The sequence below is a fragment of the Amblyomma mixtum genome, chromosome 8, assembly GCF_055824585.1.
Source record: "Amblyomma mixtum isolate Tamu chromosome 8, ASM5582458v1, whole genome shotgun sequence".
In the NCBI taxonomy this organism is placed as follows: Eukaryota; Metazoa; Arthropoda; class Arachnida; order Ixodida; family Ixodidae; genus Amblyomma; species Amblyomma mixtum.
Window position 1 is genome coordinate 64080225 of NC_143019.1, and position 19636 is coordinate 64099860.

Here is a 19636-nt window from a genome sequence, read left to right on the forward strand (position 1 = left end):
ACAGTGGGAAAGAGTGAGCGAGGAGCTGAGAAGGAGAGGAGGCGAAAAAGTGATGGAAGAGAGAGAGAGAAAATATAAACGTGCGGGGGGGACCGTTATATAGGATCGATCATTCCTTTGCGTTGCCGAAACCTCTGGCATCGACACCGTACCGCCACGTGTCGACGTACTTTCGCTCCTTTGATTCGGGAGTCCACAGTATGTTACCTCATAAGTAGTAGTAGTAGTAGTGGCTTTTATTCGCATTGAATATGGAAGGTAAAACAATTTTTGCTACCCCGGCATCTGCTATCGCGGCTGGAAGCTCCTGAGCTGGGGCAGCGGAAATAAAGGATAGCAGGCAGTGTGTAGAAGTGAAAAGAAAAAGGGGAGGGGATAGTAGAAAGGGCAGGGGCAGGGGTACACTGACAATAAATCTATATACATACATGATAAATATATATATATACAGGTCGCTTACCTCATAACTGCAGTTTGTGGTAAGGTCATTCGCGACAGGTGCTTCAAAAGCGCAGTTAGCCGCCATCATGGGTGTAAGCAGCTTTGGAGTGCCTTTGAAGTTCGAGTTCGGGCCTGCGGCCACCTTCGCTGGCTTGTAAAATAATTAGCAACCCCGGAAGCACACCTGTCAGTGTGGTTTTGGGACCCGTATGGGCCGAATGCTCGTTTCCAGCCGAGTGCACGTAATTACGCGTATGTACAGATCGGAACGAATGCGGACGTTACCTATGGCTCTTGTAACCGGTTGGCAATGAGTGGTCTACCAGCGAGTCGTAACCTTCACTTTGAAGCCGCCGTGGTGGCTCAGTGGTTATGGTGCTCGGCTGCTGACTCGAGAGACGCAGGTTCGATCCCGGCCGTTGTGGTTGAATTTCTTTGGAGGAGAAATTCCATAGGCCCGTGTGCTGTGCGAAGTCAGTGCACGTTAAAGAACCCCAGGTGGTCGAAATTTCCGGAGCCCTTCACTACGGCGTCCCTCATAGCCTGAGTCGCTTTGGGACGTTAAACCCCATAAACCAAACCAAACCTTCACTTTGAGAAGCCAGTCAAGGCTGGGCACCATCGCCATCGTCATCAGTCCGATTGCACCCAATGCAGGACAAAGGACTCTACCATATCCCTCCAATTAACCTTGTCCGCCAACCTAACTCTCTGCCCCCTTCTAAGCTTGCCTTCTCTTGGAGACAGGTGAGATGAATGAACAGCGCATCTCGCTTGGATCCTTCATCGTGGGCTGTAATTGGGGGCGCAAGCACCTAATTTTCGCGGGAAATGGAAATCACAGAGAAGGCGTACCTGACGGTATCAAACTGTAGTCGGATACAACTCATGAGCAAAGCGTCGAGTGCCTCTCAAAGGAGGCATCGTTTGAGGAGAATTTGCCGTTTCTCTTTTGATTTGTACCCGGCTATACAACTAATTGTCTCCGCTTGAGAACTTTTGTGATAGTGGCTCGTTAAACGCAGCCAAGAAACTTACGCCGTGTACGAACGCGGAGAGAGAGCGAATGAAATTTATTGAACTTCTATCTCCTCACAACAAGTTTTTTGCGCAAAAAAAGACAATGCATAGACAAGACGACCGTAAAAGCGCAACTGTTTGCGCTTGTGCTGTCGTGTCTGTGTGTCGTCTTTTTTTTTGCGCAAAAAACTTGTTATGGCGAATGAAGAATCTGACTAACTAGCCCAACAACAACTCTTGATAACAGCTCCTTATACCTAGACGTTTTGAACCAGAAATAATTTATGAACGCAGTTTTTTCATACGTCGTAATATTCCCCTATACAGTCAATATATTTCCCATAGGCAGGCTTGCATTTTTTTGCTATTAATGTTTTTGTTATCGTCAAAAACTTTCCCATTGGTTTTCTCTGGTAGTGTTAACTACTCGATGCGAGCGATGGACAAACTTCAAAAGAAAGGTTTTGCTCCCATCGGAAAACCTTAACGCCACCTTAAAATATTTCTGCAATTATAATTCATGTCCAAGAATTCAGGACTTGTTGAGGGGCTCTTTACAAACGTGGAGCCAGCTGCTTTTCTGTCTTTCCTAACGCCGTCATTGAGTTCGCGAATAATCAATGACGAGTCGCGACATCAAAAGTGCACTACGACGACACTGTCGTCTTTGTGTGGAGTGTGGGTGCGTATTCTGATTCTACCTCTGTAGCATCCTCCTTTGTTGGATCTGTGTGGTGTTTCTTGGGGAAACCCTTCGAACTTCGCATTATGCTTCACGACAAAAATACACGAAGCAAATTTAATTAAGGGGACTAGAGGCTTGTTGAGTGAGTGAGTGAGTGAGTGAGTGAGTGAGTGAGTGAGTGAGTGAGTGAGTGAGTGAGTGAGTGAGTGAGTGAGTGAGTGAGTGAGTGAGTGAGTGAGTGAGTGAGTGAGTGAGTGAGTGAGTGAGTGAGTGAGTGAGTGAGTGAGTGAGTGAGTGAGTGAGTGAGTGAGTGAGTGAGTGGGAATATTTAACTGAAGTTCGCGATAACAAATTAACCGCGACCAACTGCGACAGACGCGACAATGAAAACCGCAGAGCAGTAACAACGAGTTAAAAAAAAAACGGAGTTCTAGAGCGCAATCTAATTTACCATTTCAAGGTCGCGCCGACCACGCTCCTACATCCTAGCCAAACGGCTTGAGGGAGACGAAGACCGCGATACCTGACCCTGGTACTGCCTGCGCTGACTGTAGGAAGACTCGCGGTTTTGATTCTGTCTCCGTTCATCCGTACGAGTATAGAAAAAAGGACCAATAGGATTGCGCTCTCCCGCGACTTGTCGCTGTGCGCTCCCTCGTCGCGGGCCGGTTGCTGCCGCTTTGCCCAACGCGATCGATGATGCGCCACGCGTGAGAGCGTGGCGCGTGCGTCTGTCTTGCCGTCCTCCTCTCCTTTCTTCTCTTCTTCCTCTCCACTTTTTTGCGTCTTTGTTCGCGCCTCTAGTCGCTCCACGCGCCGTGCTCCGCACGTGAAGCTCACTTTCTTTGACTTTTTTTTTTCCTGGTCTCTCAGGACCCTCCGTTTCTGCCTCTGTCGCTCTCTGTACTCTGGCTTCTCCTGGAGCTCTCTCCGCTCTCATTCATCTGTTTTTTTTTTTGTTTTTTTTTCATTCTCTGCTGTCGTTCTATCAGGGTTTCTCTCTCTCGCTCTCTTTCAGAGGTTCCTTCCTCTCCTGCAAGCTCTATGTGCAGCACCTTATTTCCGGGATTCCCCGCGTTGCTCTTTTTTGCAGTGCCGTTGTTTCCGCGAGTATTGCCTTTGCGTATTGCGTTGATAGGCACTCCTGCACGGTGACGGAGCAGTCGCTTAATCTCGTGCTTGATTTCTTGCATTGCTTTTTCTTTATCTCTCTTTCGTTGTCCCTGAGATTTTTCTTTCTTTTCTGGAGCCGGAAATGCGCGCTGCAGTGTTAGCTGTGTAGTGAGTGATGCAATCGATGTTACGGCAAGGCCGGAAGTGGCAGCTGATGCTCGTAATTTCTTCTTTCATTCCTTCTTTCTAGTAATTCCTTCTTTCGTTCACTTTATTCATTCATTCGACGTTGCGGTGGCTAATGGTTATTGTGTTCGGTCTTATAAAAATGGTCTATAGACAGTCTATAGACTTCTTATAGTCTCTATTGCCTTCCTGTAGATATTTCTTTTTCTCTATTCATAATATATAGTCTATTTATAGACAAAAGTCTCCTAAAAGTGTACGGTCATAAATCTATCGATTGTCTGTAAACTGTCCATATATATATCATTTGTAGTGCCTTATATATCTGACCGCGTAGATTATAGTTTCAAAGTACGGGAGATTGCCTCAAAAACTGATGTATCTCGATTGTATTTTTTTCCCAGAACAATACGCGATTGGAACAAATTGCCTTCAGACACTGCTTGTATTATGTCTAATGATGTTTTCTTTTCTACCTTATAATAACCATTTCAGTTTCGTGGTTCTGTGAAATTTTTATGTTTTTGTTTTTCTCTGTTTTGATGCAATTTGTACTTGTTTCCGTGGCTGACACTGCTTGTGTTATGTTTGTTTTTTATGTGTACCCTCCCCTACAGTAATGCCGTTTGGCGCTATGTGTAAATAAATAAATAAATAAATATAGACTACTCTATAGGATTTCTCTAAAGACAGTCTAGAGACTTTATAGACAGAATTCTGCAGACAGTCTGTAGAATGTGTAGAAAATTTTATAAGGGCGGCTGCTGACTCGAAAGACGTGGGTTCGATTCCGGCGGCGGTCGCATTTCGATAGAGGAAATGCTAGAGGCCCGTGCGCAGTGCTACTATGCCAGTGCGCGCACTGCGACCCCTCGAGGGCCAACCATACATCGCCGCAGCAAGGGCAACAGTCATCGGGGGACTGCGATGGTTCAGCAACTCATGCAGCTACTCAGGGTAGCAGAGAGCTAGGAGGATGCTTCTCGAAGGGCATATTTCAGCATTGTAATAAGGGAGTAATCTGATCCACCTTCGGGGATTCCCCTAAACATTTGACCAACACTGTTCCCACTTCGAGTTATTGATCAATTCGCTCTCGCCCTACCGTAAGCTTGCCGTCCCGGTTAGCTCAAGTGGTAGAGCGACTGCTCCGGTGAAGCGGTGGTCCCGGGTTCGAACCCCGGACCATAGCGAATTTTTCTTCAACTGCGAAGTTTCTGAGAAAGCTGTATAGCTCTCCTTTGTACCCGTTTAGCTGCGCTCGGGGGGATGTCAGTCAGTAATTACTCCCTTATTACAAATCTACTCCACCTTGGGGGATTCTCTTAAACATTTGACCAATACTTTAGCATTAGCAGATGGGTAAAGCCACAGCCCGGTGAGGATCCGTAGGCCCCTTCATGCGAGGAAGATCGGTCCGAGCAGAATGAAGAAAACCGGAATGTGTTGGGGGAAGTGGTTGGGAAGGTGTTACATCTAGGCTCGTAACAGTCTGCGCTGCAAAATGGACGTCCAAAAGAAACGCGTGTATTTTTCGGCAGAATGGTTTAATTTATTGGTTTATTGGGGTTTAACGTCCCGAAGCAATTCCGGCTATGAGGGACACCGTAGTGAAGGGCTCCGGAAATTTCGACCACCCGGGGTTCTCTAACATCCACTGACATCGCACAGCACACGGGCCTCTAGAATTTCGCCTCCATCGAAATTCTGCCGCCGCGGCGGGGATCGAACCCGCGTCTTTCGGGTCAGCAGCCGAGCGCCGTAACCACTGAGCCACCGCGGCCGGGTTTTTCCGGCAGAATGGCTGTCATTGTTCTGCCTATGCAGATACAAAGTGGCCCTAATGCCCGATGTCTTGAATTAGCGACGAACCGGAAATCAAGCAGTTATTCCGCAATAAAAATTGGTTTCCGCACAAGCAGTTTCCAACAGTTCGAATGAGAATAAACAATTTTTTATCCATTAATATTTTTCCTGTTCTTCCCGCAACAGTTCTAACAAAATTTAAGACGAGCAGTCGTTGAACGCTATAACTTCGAAGAGGTTTCACATTCATGCCCCCTTTCATGCGCACAGTTTTCTCAGAGTCGCGTCAAACATTTCCGTCAGAAAAGCGGTGGCCGCTGGGAACTACAGCACATCAAAGTTGGATGTGTGACTTCCATGCAGAAATGAATGCGGGGCGTGCAATTGGTTATTTTGCTTTTTTAATTGCATGAATAGTTGCGGGAAATTCCGCCTTCTGCCTTGTTAGCCTCGATTTTCCGTCTTTTATGCGGCGAAAAATGTGACCTTGCGACGTTCTCCAAATTACGACAGCACACCACTTCGCTTTCATTATCGCTTGCAAAGCTATTACGCGCAGTGTAATATACTTGGTAAGTGAATCTCGCATTTGGTGAGACGTCTGTTGGAATTAATTTGATGGTATCGCGGAACATGCTTGCGGCAATGGTGTTTGTGCACATTTCACTGTAATGATATTCAGCTGAAGTGTTAACAATTTGGGATCAAGAGAAATTGTAGTTTCAGCCGCGTTAGAGTATAGACATTAGCGATCAGTTCAAAGGAAAAATACTTTTGAATGCCAGATCGTCTAAGGGCCTGAAATTATATGTGAGGTCCGCGATTAATGGTCCGCATTTAATGTCACGTACTCGGAAATCGAAACTAAAAAGTGTTATCGTTAAGAGAGGTGATCGGTAATGGCTTTATTGCTGGTTAGATATATGCACACAAAGGCGAACGGAAAGGAAAACTATGCTCACTAACTGCACTAACTTAACTTGGTTTCCAGGGTAGCATACTTACAGACACCCCGAGTGTTTTCAGCATGTCAGACAGCATAAAAAAGAAGCCTTTTGCTTAGAGCGGGCCAACAAGAAAGAAAATTACTTCTACATGCGGCGTAGTCTCTCCGACTCATCCTCCGACATTAAAAAACTAGCATATCTCACATTCGTTAGACCAAAGCTTGAATACGCATCAGCCATCTGGAACCCGTCACAATCATGCCTCGCCGCTAACCTCGAAGCCATTCAGAACCGCGCAGCACGATTTATCACCTCGAACTATTCAAGAAATTCCAGCGTCACCTCAATGAAAAGAGACCTCGACTTGCCGTCCCTCGCATCACGCCGCATCATGTCTCGTTTGTGCCTTCTTCACACATTCTATTATCACCCACGTTCCAGACATGAGCTACTAGCAACACCACTAAGAAGATCTTCCCGTTTAAGCCGCAGCCAGTCTATAGCACGAATTTCCACCCGCACCCTTGCAGAGTAGCTCATTTTTCCCTCATGCAATAGTCTTATGGAATTCCTTACCCGAAAACAGCCGAATGCACAGACAGAAAACAATTCCGTAATAAGCTAAAACTTCAGCCATCCTGAATAGACTGTCCTCTTTGTACTCTTTTGTTACTTAGTTTAGTTGCATTTCTGCGCCTTAGTGTAATTTTGTTTCTCTTGCGCTTGCTTGTTTGCTGTTATTTCACTTAGATGTATATCTGCATTTATTGCTGTATATTTTTTTCATTATTTTGTTTTTGCTTGCCTTCGTTGTATTTTATATCTTTCTCTTCACCCTTTTCCACGTCCAAGAATTGTACATCATGTTAAAGTCGCCTCCCCCTTATGTAATGCCCTCGGGCCCTTAAGGAGAAAATAAATGAAATGAAATAGAAAGAGGCATGTCGGTGATTCAGATGTTACCCCTTTCTCTGACTTGTGCACGCTGCATTGACAGGTCGAGTTGGCTACTGATGCCGAGGTGGCGTGTTCGATGCCGGCGGCGGCGGCAGCATTTATGGATGCAAGGTGCAACAGTTCTCATGTACTGACAGTTGTGGCGACTCCAAACCTATACAAACCTATACATACATACCAATCCAACCTTTCTAACAGCCTCGAATCAGTTCAGAATCGCGCAGCTAGATTTATTTTTTCGGACTACTCGTATCACACCAGCGTCACTGCACTTAAATCTCAGGTTAATCTTACTAATCTCGAGTCCAGACATTGCATCTTTAGGCTCTGCCTCTTTCATAAATTTTATCACACCCTACTTGGTGTTTAAGCTCTCTTGCCAGCTCATCGCTTATCAAGCCGTACCAACCATCTCAAAGCAGTCTACCCTCCCCCAGCACAGACTACAGCTCATCTGCGCTCATTCTTCGTGCAAACTGCTAGAGTCTGGAACAGCCTGCCAATCGACTCCGTGCACCACTCCGATCCACTGCACTTCAAGGCTGCCATCCAATCTCTCATTAGTGAAACATTCAGCCCATACCTCATGTAATACCCCATTCCTGGGGCATTTGAAGTATTGATAATAAAAATAAATGAAAAATACCCTAATCCAGTTCTCCCGATCGCAATGTTCCCCGAATTAAGATCGGCTCAGTGTCAACACTGCGGCGAGAGTGGGTCCCTCGACCACATTGTCTGGAAATGCTCTTTTTTCCCCGAGAAGGGCACTGAATATCGACAGTGAAGTTGCCTGGGAAGCCCTGCTGCGGAGCTCGGACCCGGAGACCCAGCGGAAACTCGTCCGACTGGCTGAGGAGGCCGCCGCGCCGACGAGCAGCTTTTCGTTCGGTCAAGACACGGCCGGTCTCGACGCGCGCCAGAGCGAAAGGTCGAGCGGAGAGACACCGCTTTATACCCGTGCCACATGGATAGATTTAATGCCATTAAGTGCTTACTGCCTTAAGTTTTAATGACATTCGTGCGGTGCCACACGCATAAATTTAATGGCATTAGCCTTACTGCCATTCGCGACCTACTGAGTTCGCCACAACTCATTTGCCCGTGCAATGCGTACTCTCGTTCCCATTCCACTCGCAGAAAAGCATGCAGCTTTGTTAGTAACAACTTCCTAACCAGTAGGAAATGGTTAATTCTTAACTTTCAGTCAGATGAGGCATCTATACCGCATTTTCGATGCGAAGAGCGCCATTTTAACCAGCCTTGTTGACAGGTAGTACTCTCGACTTCGGTGCTGACATGCGAGTTTATGGCTACTTTTTCGGCTTGCAAAGCAGGAACAGCCGTATTTTCTGGAAAAACGTTTTTATATTACATTTGAACAACATGTTCTATATACTGTATTGTGCTCATTAGCAATGTTTATATTCAGATGAAACTTTTGACTGCCTTGCAAGCGTTATCGTCGTCATCCCTTTCGATGTCATTAAATGTGGCCGTGTAGCACCAACCCCGAAAATAATGGCATTAACAAACTTAAGGTCTTAAACATTTACTGCCGTTTATTGTGAGCGTGTGGCACGGGTATTGGGCCGGGAAGTGTTGTTCCTCGGCGGCCTCCTCCGCTGGTATGTCGCGAAGCCGGCCTTCAAATCTTCCCGTGCCCCGCATGGCTTCAGTTTTTTTTTTTTTTTAACGGGCAGCCGAGGGAGGCGACCCCCGATTCCTGGAGAAATACTTGGCTCCTACGAATACTCTAGCTTGGATTTTACCCACGAGTCAAGCGCGGCTTCGAGTTGAGTTGACTTGCCACATAGCGCTAAAAAGACACGGACACAAGGGAGACACACAGGACGGGCGCTATGTGGCAAGTGAACAACCACCAACACGCCCAAGCTTCCACGCGAGTTGAGGTGACATGTGTTGCTTTCTACGAAGAAGGAGGAAAAAAAGACTTCCGTCGGCCACAAGCAGCTAGAAAGGGGAGAGGGCTGCACATCCGGTTCCTCTTTGAAGCTAATATGAAGCAGGTGCGAGCTGACACCAGCTAGTGCGCCGAGAACAAAGATGGCTGTACGCTCCCCTAGGTCGGTATTTCTGGTATTTCTCCAGGAATCGGGGGTCGCCTCAGCTGCCCGTTGCAGCAAACTGAAGCTATGCGGGGCAGGGGAAAATTTGAAAGCCGGCTTCTTGACATACCAGCGGTGACAGCTGGCTAGGCGGAGACCGGACCTCTTTCGTTAAGGGCAGCATGGTAAAAATTAGACACGTGTGACCGTATGTTACTGGCATACCGAACGGCCTCGCATAATAAACGTGTTGCTTACAGTGGATATGAACATTGAAAATGGTTTTAATTTATCATAGTAAATTTTACCACGCATAGTAAACACAGCTGCTAAATTAGCACCATTTTTTTCTCTCACACGAAAGTGCGTTCATTATGTGCGAAAATACAGCAGCAAGAAAACAGGCTTATAGATGCGATCGCTCAAGTTATCGAATGAAAACAAACAAAAAAATTGACTGCCGATTTAAGTAATTAGGTCAAATGCGAATTACGTGCGCTAGCACTTCTGTTTTCACTTCGGTCCCGGTGTTCGGATCCATTGTTCACGGATGGAAGTTGTTTGAATAGCGTTAATAGGCGAATGTCCTTATACGCGGAATTGGTCATACTCTACTTTACATTCATAGACCCCTGAGTCCTCATAACAGCCCCGGCGAAGTGGTTAACCGATGCGCCACTGCGCTGCTACGCCAGGCGCTGCCCCATGGGGCTTGTGAGACTTAAGTTGCTGTTCCCGCGCAAATTCTCGCGACCAGTACGGTGGTGTTTAACGGGTACTTTTACATGAGCGTCTTCAATCTGTATCCGCTTTGAAAGCGTTTCTTTATTGTGCATACTGCTGTGTAGTGTTAAACAAGTCGTGATGCGCATGAAATAGTACAAAATGTACAATTTCATGTGCATGTTGATGCACAAAACAGGCGACCAGTCTCCTGAAAACAAGAAACAAACGCAGAAGAAACCACGTCGTGCTTTTATTAATTGTTTAAACGAAACGACTGCTGTTACCATGATTGAGATTGCGGGTAAACTGAACCAGTGTAGAAGAGACCGCTCGTCGAGAAGAACCAAAGGAAACGTACAGTCAGGGACAAAAGTCTCCGGACTACGTGTTCCTCAAACGAAGCTTATAGCTCTACTATCAGACAGTGGCTGGAAACCGCACTTGTGGAGATGAAAGAACAAAAATTTAACTTCTACCTCCACATGTGTGGTCTCCAGCTGCCGACTAATAGCAGAGCTATCGGCTTCGTTAGAGGAACACGTGGTCCGGAGACTTTTGTCCTCGACTGTACAAACATTTTTTTTTCTCCCCGCTGGGTCGACTTGTGACTGCATATGGGGCGGATTTATGGCAATCTTATAAAAAGTAGATTAGGGATGCGGTCCTATGTACGATGTATGTATTTGGAATTCGCCATCGAAAGAAGAAATCGACTTTTCTTTATTTTTCCAAAAGCAGATTTCTCGCTGAAGGGTGGTAACCTCCCATATCCCGACCCCCGCAACCCAAATCCGCCACTTATCTGCATTGTGATTCATCTGCGAGATCGACACGTTTCAGCCCCTGCCACTGATCGCTGACATACTTGACAAAATTCTTCATAACTAAATACGGAGAATTTTTACTTCTCTGCCCCTACTGCCCCCCCACCCACACTCCCCTCTTTCTCCTAAGCGCTCGGCTACCCTCGTGTCGAGTGCAGGCAGCTGCAGGGCGGTACATTGTAGCCCTTGTCGCGCTTGGATCGGCGACTTCCTTTTGTGGTCGTCCTGGTTCTCGCTTCCTTCTCAGGAAGACAGGAACCGCTTGCTTTCTCTGACTCACTGTCCGAAACGGGTTGAGAGACAAACGCCTGCTGCATATCTTTCATGTTCATGTTTCTTGTCATGTTTCCGTTTCCTCTCTTTTTTTTTTTTTTAGCCACGTGATTCATGCTCCAGGCATGCCGCCTTTGCTTTGCTTCGTGTGTCACTCACCTGTTGCTGTCCGAAACCGGTTGAGAGCCTGCTGCATGTCTTTCATGTTTCTTGCCATGTTTCCGTTTCGTCTTTTTTTTTTTTTTATTAGCAACGTGATTCACGCTCCAGACATGCCGCCTTTGCTTTGTGCCGTGTGCCACTTTGCCGATGACTCACCTGTTGCATGCCGTGATGGATTCTAAAGATAGACCGAGGAACCCTTCCTCTGCACTTGAGAATCTTCAGGAACTTTGGAGGGCCTTGTCTAAAAGGGTGGTAAGGGTAGATAATCGGGGCAGGCCGAATGATAAGCGCTGGTCAGTGGAGCTGAGAAGATAAGCTGTTCTCTACTCGCGTTTATCTTGCAGCTGTCCGGCTACTGCTAGCCTAACGCCCTGTTTCATCCCTGCTTGAAAGTCTAAGAAAATGAATCATCGATGAATCACTGTTCGCTGCCCACGGCACTTGATACCGACGTTCGTTATAAGAACCTGAAACAAACAAAGAAAAATTTGTTGCTTGTAGTGCGAAGGAAAACTGAAAACGTGCGAAAATTGCATTCATGTAACATCATAATTCGTTCGCTGTTGCACGCGACATACTCTGCCACGTTGTTATTTACAAAACTTAGGAGAATTAAAATGAAAAAGAGATACATTGTCGTTTTTTAGCAGTGGTTCAATCATTTACTCACCTCTCTAAAATTGTTTCTCATCATTAGAGAGTTTTAACGTAGTGGCGCACTACTAGCGCAGACGTATACGGAATTACCGGACGCTGGCTAGAGGTATCCGGTCGTCTATGCTAAGACTGTATTTGCAGACAGGGCTGAGACAGTGTAGGGGTTTTGTACAGCATGTTTGGAAAACGGTCACACGTGCAGTGGAATATTGTTTTATTTGTCTTTCTTTGATTACGGAAATATTTTCGCCCTTTCGAGAGTGTATCGTTAGTCACCTGAGGAGAGTTTCTTTGAAGCGGCTGTCGTTGTTAGTATTTGTTTTATGAGGACATTTTCTAGCTTTTGCTGGAGTGCCAATAAAGGGCTACTGAAAGTCTGTTGCTGAAAGCTTTTTCGTCACTCCCTTGATACACCATTTTCTGCGTGCTTCCCTGACCCTGTCGTTTGCGGTGTAGGACTCTGAATTCGGCGTTGGAGGCGCGAACCATGGTTCTCGAGCCCTTTCTTGCTTAAACTTTCCTTCTTCGAGCTGTAGCCGACTGGAGCAATTTATTCGAGTATTGTAGCCACATTTGTTCTCTATATACAACCTGTTTCTTTGAGCACCTAAGTACTGCGTTGGGTACTTTGTTCTCGTATTGTTTTATTTCGAGGAGGCTGGGGGGGGGGGGGGGGGGGGCAATATGTACAGTCCCCGTCATAAGTATACAGCCCAAGGGGTTTGCTTACGGGGCCTGCAGCGTCCCCACTTATGCATCCTAAGCGACCGTAATCTCGCGAACCATAAATGGCATCGAGTCCTCAATCCTGCCAAGCTTTGGACTGCTGGAGGTGCTAGGGAGCCGTGCTAAACAGTTTAGAAGCAAACCCTTGGGATGTATACTTTTGACGCGGACTGTACGTTTATAAGTGTTTTCTTTTGCAGTTTGCTTTCACCGCACTTGCGAGGTCCTTCAGGCATGAAGTATTGGATGAACCAACACAAAGAATGAAGCAGGTATATAAATTTGTCTTTCCCACAACGCCCATGTGCATCTATCTCATGAGACCCGTTTTGAAAAGCGGCTCATTGCGCGGCTTTCTAAAACATGGAGGAGAAATTCTCCGCCCACGATGCGAACCGCTCGACCTTCACGGCGTCCGTGCCTTCTTCTTGTCCGCTTTTCAGTTGCCTGCCATTTTAATACATTACTGCTCGCTGCTAACAATTTCATCGAACGAGCGAGATGAACCTCTGCTTCTCTCATATACTTCTTGCTCATTTGCGCCGAATCTCAGAGCTTCCGCTGTCAACGATGAGCGATCGGTCGGGACGCTGGCGAAATAGACTTTAGTCGAAGTACGAGCCGCCGGTGATGGCGAGATGTTCGCAGTTTTCCCGGGTTCCGCGCATTTTCCGAATTGACGTATATGCCGGCACGCAGCTTGTGGCATTTTTTTTTTTTAGTATAGAATATACATACTACAGCTCCTTCTTTGCACGATGGGTTCCGACACGTTATAATAAAAATAACCGTTATAGACGCTGCACGAAATTGTTCATCCAGCGCGGACTAAACGTAATATCTTTTTGATGTGACGTTTCCGGCGGTGTACGAGAAAGTGGAAAAAACAAACAAAAAAAACAAACGGTTTAGAGGGAGAGCGAGAACGCTTTACTTAAAAGTAGATTTTAAATGACCCGTTTCAAACGCCGCTGCACTGAAGGCAGGGTGTTATGGGAACGAAGTAAGAAGAAAAAGTTAATGTAGTTGTATGTGGCAATAGTATAGGCAGGAGTAATTTAGTGGTTAAATTTCACAGGGAAATTGTTCGATTGAGCTATGGAGCATTGCCATGAAGGCAACAACACACACAAAAAAAAAATTGACGCTTTGTGCTGCGGCGAAGGTCAGGGAAAAAAAGTTCCGCTATACGTTTGTGTTTGCATCTGGAGCGAAGTTAATTTCAATTTTAAGCTGCGACAGGTTGAGGAGTCCGTATGTAAGGGTGACGGAGGCCTTCAACGAAGAACAAGGCAAGTGGCAGTCGAAGCCACGAACAACGTGCGAAAGAGACGAACTATTATGGAGCGTGAAACTCCAATCAAATGTTAATAAGGAGAAAATCAGCTTCTCGAGGGCGACTGGGCACCTTCTTCTTAGTTGAATGGGCGGGGCAAAAGAGGCGCTGCTTGGACGACTGCCACAGTCCCGGGAGAAAGTGTGAGTCTGCAACAGCAACAACAAAACACAGCTACGACTTATGAGTGACAGTTTTCATGTGGATTAAAGAAAAATGGCCACCAAATGTGGCTGAGCCATTCGCCTGCGGATGCCGGCATTCGCTCTGGCGACTGCTGCCGTCTCCCATCGCCTCACTCTCCTTTTTAGAACTTCTTTGTCTAGCAACGCTCCGATGATACATTTCTACATAGCGTACGCAGGCTTATCTGTTGTTACGTGCAGAAACTTCTTTAGTGAGCGAGCGTGATTGATAGCTAAGTCTAGGAACTTTGACATCCACTTGCGACATGACGCGAATTGGGAAAGGTGCAGTGCGCTGTAAAAAAAAAAACAAAAAAAAAACATCAGGAGCAGAATATAAGCGAGAACGTTTCTAAATGTCAAGAAAGCGCATTGCATTTGAGATATTAGTGCTGTCTTTGTTCAGCCGGTTTGAGCGATATTCTCGGAAGCAATGTTTCCCAAGATTTGGGAGGACCCAGGAGTCTCCTGCTTGGCAACTCTGTACTCCCCAGTCACCACACTTTTATGGGGCTCTAAATTAAAATCTCCAATTGTGCACTCTAAAGACGGTGCACTGAGAGAGATGGGCATGGCGCAGCTTCTAACAGATGTGTCAAGAGCACTGACAAAAGTCACGAAATCCGCTCCTTGGGGTAGAGGTCATTATTGAATTTGCTGCACAACATGATTATAGCCTCGTTTACATGCAGCCGAACACCGAAAGCGAAGTGAAAACCTAGCGCAGGATTCGCATTTGGCTTCACTACACTAACCGACCGTCGTAATTTTTTTTTTGTCCACACTATCTTCTGTACTGCTCGAGAGGTCTGAGGGAATTAGACAGCTGGGTCCGCATGTCAAAGCGTGTTCTTGACATTTCGTAAACGTTGCAGTTTTTGGGGCTTCTTTGCTACTATCACAAACTCGCTTCCCCGTTTCCCATGTGTCAAGTTGTCAACTCTGTCTCAAATTTTCCTCAAAGGTGCACTGAAGAGGAATCTGAACTCGTCTTTTTGCCGCGGGAACTCGATCTACACGTTCCCATCATTCTTAGAAACTTCGATGTATTGCCCTGTGTGGCCGATTTCCTTAATTAAGTCGCATTAACGTCCGGCTCCCGCCTTTTTTTTTAATTCGCCGCTTATGGTGGGAGGAGTCGACCAACGCATGGAGTGCCTGTCAGGCAGTCGCGTGGCGACTTTGCTTTCGCTTTTACTTTGTTTCTTTTAGGTATCTGTGAATAAATATGTCTAGTCAGAAACTACATAGCTGCAAATTAGGCCCACGGAAATAAAAATACGCTTGGACTCTTCGTTTTCGCCGATCACTACGTATCACTCCGCCGCGATGGCAGAGCGGCAACCCACCACGGGACTGGGTGAAAGGCTGGTCGACTCCTCCCACCGTTTGCGGATAATTCAAAAAAAAAAAAAAGCAGGAGCCCGACGTTGAACCGATTTAATTTAGGGAAATCGGCCGCACAGGGCAATAATTCGCAGTTTCCAAGAACCCTCGGAACGTGTATATCGAATCCCAGCGGTAAAAATACGAGTTCAGATTCCTCTTCAGTGCACCTTTAAGACCCGGCGTTGATTGATCCATAAAAGCTGAAAAGCGGAACTCTAAAGCAGAATCACTGTAAAGGGAGCGAAGCGATAGCGCCATTCCTCCGAAACGGGTAAGCGCTTCCAACGAGAAGCGGAATAAAGAACCATGCGGGGGAGCGCGAGGCTCAGATGGCAAGAAGTAGGAAAAAAAAAAAATAGAAGGGAAGTTGCAGCTTGCGCCGCCTGTCGCGTAGCAGCGACACCTCGTGTGGCCTCCATCAGGGCCTAGAAGATCTGTTCCCCCTTGTAATGGCGATCTCGGAGGCCTCTCTCCGGAGTGAAAGGGCGTTGGGGAGAGAGAAAGGCGCTGGCGGTAATACTTTTTTTTGTGTGCGTGAGAAAAGACAGAAGAGCCGGCGAAGCCAGCAGTCGGCCAACGTCGGCGGCGCTTTGGGTCGCGGCGACGGTGAACGGGCAACGGTGGCGTTTCAGCGGCAACCGCGGCGGCAGTTCTCTTCCATCCTTGTCGGCGGCCGAGCGGCAGCGGAGCAAGGTCGTTGGCTCCACGGCGGCTTCGGCCTCTCTCGTCTTCTCTCCCCTTCCCCTGCGTTCTCTCTCCCATTCTCTCTTTCTTTGCCCCGTCCTTTCTCATCTCCTCCTCTCTCTCCGCTGTTCCCCCTCTCGGCGACGTCGACGGGCGGCGCGGCGAGAACAGCCGGCGCAGTTACTCGGCGTGCAATCCAGCGTGCAGCTGGTCAGCTGCGTGATGCGTGGCATTCTCGGATCGCTCGCTCCCCCTCCAGCCGTCGTCGCCGGCTCGTCCTGTCTTTCGCGCGGTGTTTTTTCATCGTGGCCGGATACTGTCACTTCCGTGGGACATTTCTTCCGGTGCTGAGCGTGGAACTACCCGCATTCGGGACGCAAACCGCTGGAAAGAAGAGACAAGTCGTGTACCCGATCCTTCGTTGCCGGCCGCAGGTTTTTGTTTTTCTTTTCGAAAATCGACTCGTGGAAGCCGTGCCTGGGACGTTGATTACTGCTCCGTTATTTTGGTGACGGTGCTTGTGGTTGTGGTGGTGTGAGCGGCCGTGTTCAGCCGGAGCAGTTGTTCGTTGCTGCCGTGTGCACTACGGTGATTTTTTGCGTGCGGTGAAGTGCTGACCCTTGCCTCCTCTCACCAGACGGCGTGAACATACCTGCCCTGGCCTGCGTGTGGTGAACCGTTCGTTCCTTTTCCTCGTTCGCTGTCACCAGCCGCCCGCCGTGACCGGCGCTTTTTACTTGTTCCTCTTTGGTGGTGTTAAAAGATTCTGTCCCGTGCGAGATCGGGCGCCCGTTCAGGAATGCGTTTCGAAGGAGCTGCCTGGAGAGACCGTTGCGCTGGCTACGTGCTCCGCAAGGAACCCGGTGAGTTTCTCTACGTCTCACCTGTTAATAGACTTTTATTGCTTTCAGTTTTTCGACTTTTTCTTGGTCGTTAGTTTCGGGCGGCCCCGCCTGGTTCATCGTACAAGCTGCACCGTGCAATATGCGCGAGATTCAAGCCTCGCTTCTTGAGGTGTGCTGTTGATTTGCAAGCCAAAAGCCGCCATTCGCCATTGCTTAGTATGCTTCTTTCGCGACGAGTCAATCGTGGAGTGGTTGCTAGGTCGTGTTGTTAGCAATGTTTTGTGGCTTCATTTGTGGCTGTCATGTTGACAGTAGTCTTTTTTGGTTGTTTCAATGACGCACCGGTTGCATCAAGAAGTATGGTGTGCATAACAGGAAGTTACAAGCAAAAAAAAGCGGCGACAAAGGCTGACGCAAGCAACATCTAAACAAAGACGAACCCGCTTAGTGTTTGTTGGAGGCTTGCGCAAAAGGCAGTTCGTGGAGCGTTCATTGTTTGTGCAATTCTGTTTTTTAGACCGCTATGTTCATCCGCTGGCGGTGGCAACACTTTCTGGGATGGTTACCGTTTCCAGTGCAAACGCCTACTGGCGATCAACAGCGGATTTTCGCGATCTTGTTTTGCTGACAGCGCGTTCTGTCAGATGCGAATACCTGCGCTCCGACTAAGGGCGGGCAGTGATTGATAGATAAAGCGCGATTTGCGTGCTCGGTGTGAAACTGCTGCAACATGCGGTTATTGCCACTTTGTTCGCACTGGCTTGCCAAAGGGTTGACGACTGCCTCTTAATGCATCATATGTGACTGTGCATATTTCAATTAGAAACGGTTAGGAAGATGGTTTACATGATCGGCTTCCTACATTTGTGAGAACACCGTGCGAATTAGGTTGCTACGGTTAATCTGGGGAGTCTGCATGGCACTTAACTTACTGATTGGCTTGATTTGTTCGTTATGGAAGTGTGCCTTCCTACTCAGCTCGTCCTATCGCCAAGCACGATGTCTGAATCTATCAAGGGTTCCTTGCTGCGTACTGATGTGCCGAGATCGATTACGGTTTTCCATGGCCACGTCTTCGTGTAGTGTGTGGCAAGAGCCTTCGCCGGATCCCCCCCTTTGCATTTCCCATCTGTCTTTCGCCACACGACATTGGGAGTCAGCTTGTTTGCAGTGCGCCTACGCTGCAAGGTGTCACTGTCAAATTTACATTTGGCGCTAGAGAACCTTCTTAGCGCCTCAAGCATGAACGTGCATCTTCATGATTGAAGCGGCGTTAATTTGCGGCTTTGTGCAGATTTATGATATAGTTTTCGTATCCCTGTCAAGCTTTTACTTTGCGGCTTTCGTCAGGAAACTCCTGGACCTATATTAAAGAGTTGCTGTTGTTACTATTACGAATGTAATTATACCAAATGTGCGCTATCTGCAAGATTCCGCTCTGACGAATGCTAATTGTCGTTTCATTGTTTAGGCAGTAGACTATATGCCATCTTATGCGACATATTATTAAAGCTCTTAGATCATAAGAACACTTGTATTCATTTTAGTAAGAAGTGACTGGGCATTAGCGAAGTTTCAACCGCTAACCAGGTCTGGAAAAAAAACGGGGGCATGATTTCATAAGATGAAAAAATCGATGGACGAAGCAACTAACTAAAGCAAAGAAGATAACGTGTAGATAGATGAGTGCCCTATCGGCGTCGCTTCGGAGGACGACGAGAGCGCCGCGACGGGGGTGCACTGTTCTCCTGTCAATGTCGTTCGGCGACCTCCCTCCAGTGCGAAAGTGCGTTGCCCGACTTTTTCAGCGACCGCTTCTCCGTCCCTCCCTCCTTCCCCCTCAGTCCCTCTCTCCCCTCCTGCTCTCGCAGGGCTACGACCCGTCTTTTCCGCCCTCTCCTTCCACTCCCCTCAGCTCGCTTTCTGTTCTTCGAAAGGAAAGAAATAAAAAAAAAGAGAGAGAGAGAGATGCCGTCTTTTTTTCCTCCCTTTGTTTTCCCGCTCATTGACTCCGATTTCAGTGCTGGGCGCTTTCGCAACGCTTACTCCCTCCCTTCGGCAGCTGCTGCTGTTCTTTTAGTGTTTCTTCATCGTTCGTTTTCTTCTGCCTTCGTCAAAGTTTCGGTTTCTTCTCGAAGGCAGCGCCCGTTGGTGGGAGAAAGCTGAGGGGCTTTGGATCAATGAAAACTACTACTACACTACTATGGCGGGGGTTCTCGAAAACAATGGCCGCGTCGTGTCGCAACTTGTCGGAATCGGAGGGTGGCGAGGTTCGTTTCGAGGGAATACCGCCGCCGGGCGATATCCTGGGAGCTCCGCGGACGCGGGGCGTTAGAGAAGTGGTGGCAAGGTCGTGACCTTAGCGACGGTGTATGGACATTAAAAAGAAAATTCCCGTCTACTCCGTGTATTGTACGTCTTAGCAGGTTCGTGGTTGGACTCCAACGGAACTGCATCTTCTGTGACGTACTCGGAAATGCTCGTCGTGTGCTATACCTGCGTGAATGGGATTGATATATTTTGACTTTAAGTGAGCAGCGTGCCTTCAGCGCCAAAATTGCTAAGCCTAACGCGCAAATCATGTAGGCTTGGCAGCTTTCTC

The 19636-nt window shown here is 47.5% G+C and overlaps 1 protein-coding gene across 2 annotated transcripts in view; it reads left to right on the top strand.

Moving 5' to 3' along the window:
• LOC149332756 (ribosomal protein S6 kinase alpha-5-like) overlaps positions 1-19636 on the top strand; it is a 287244-nt gene that overhangs the window by 121006 nt on the left and 146602 nt on the right. Inside the window, exon 1 of one of the 2 annotated variants that reach the window (XM_089558344.1) lies at positions 15697-17052. The exons of the other annotated variant lie outside the window; for it this stretch is intronic. Coding sequence (XP_089414470.1) covers positions 16989-17052 — 64 coding nt within the window. The 5' untranslated portion in view covers positions 15697-16988. Of the gene's footprint in view, positions 1-15696; positions 17053-19636 lie in introns of those variants that run through there. 2 annotated transcript variants of the gene reach the window in all.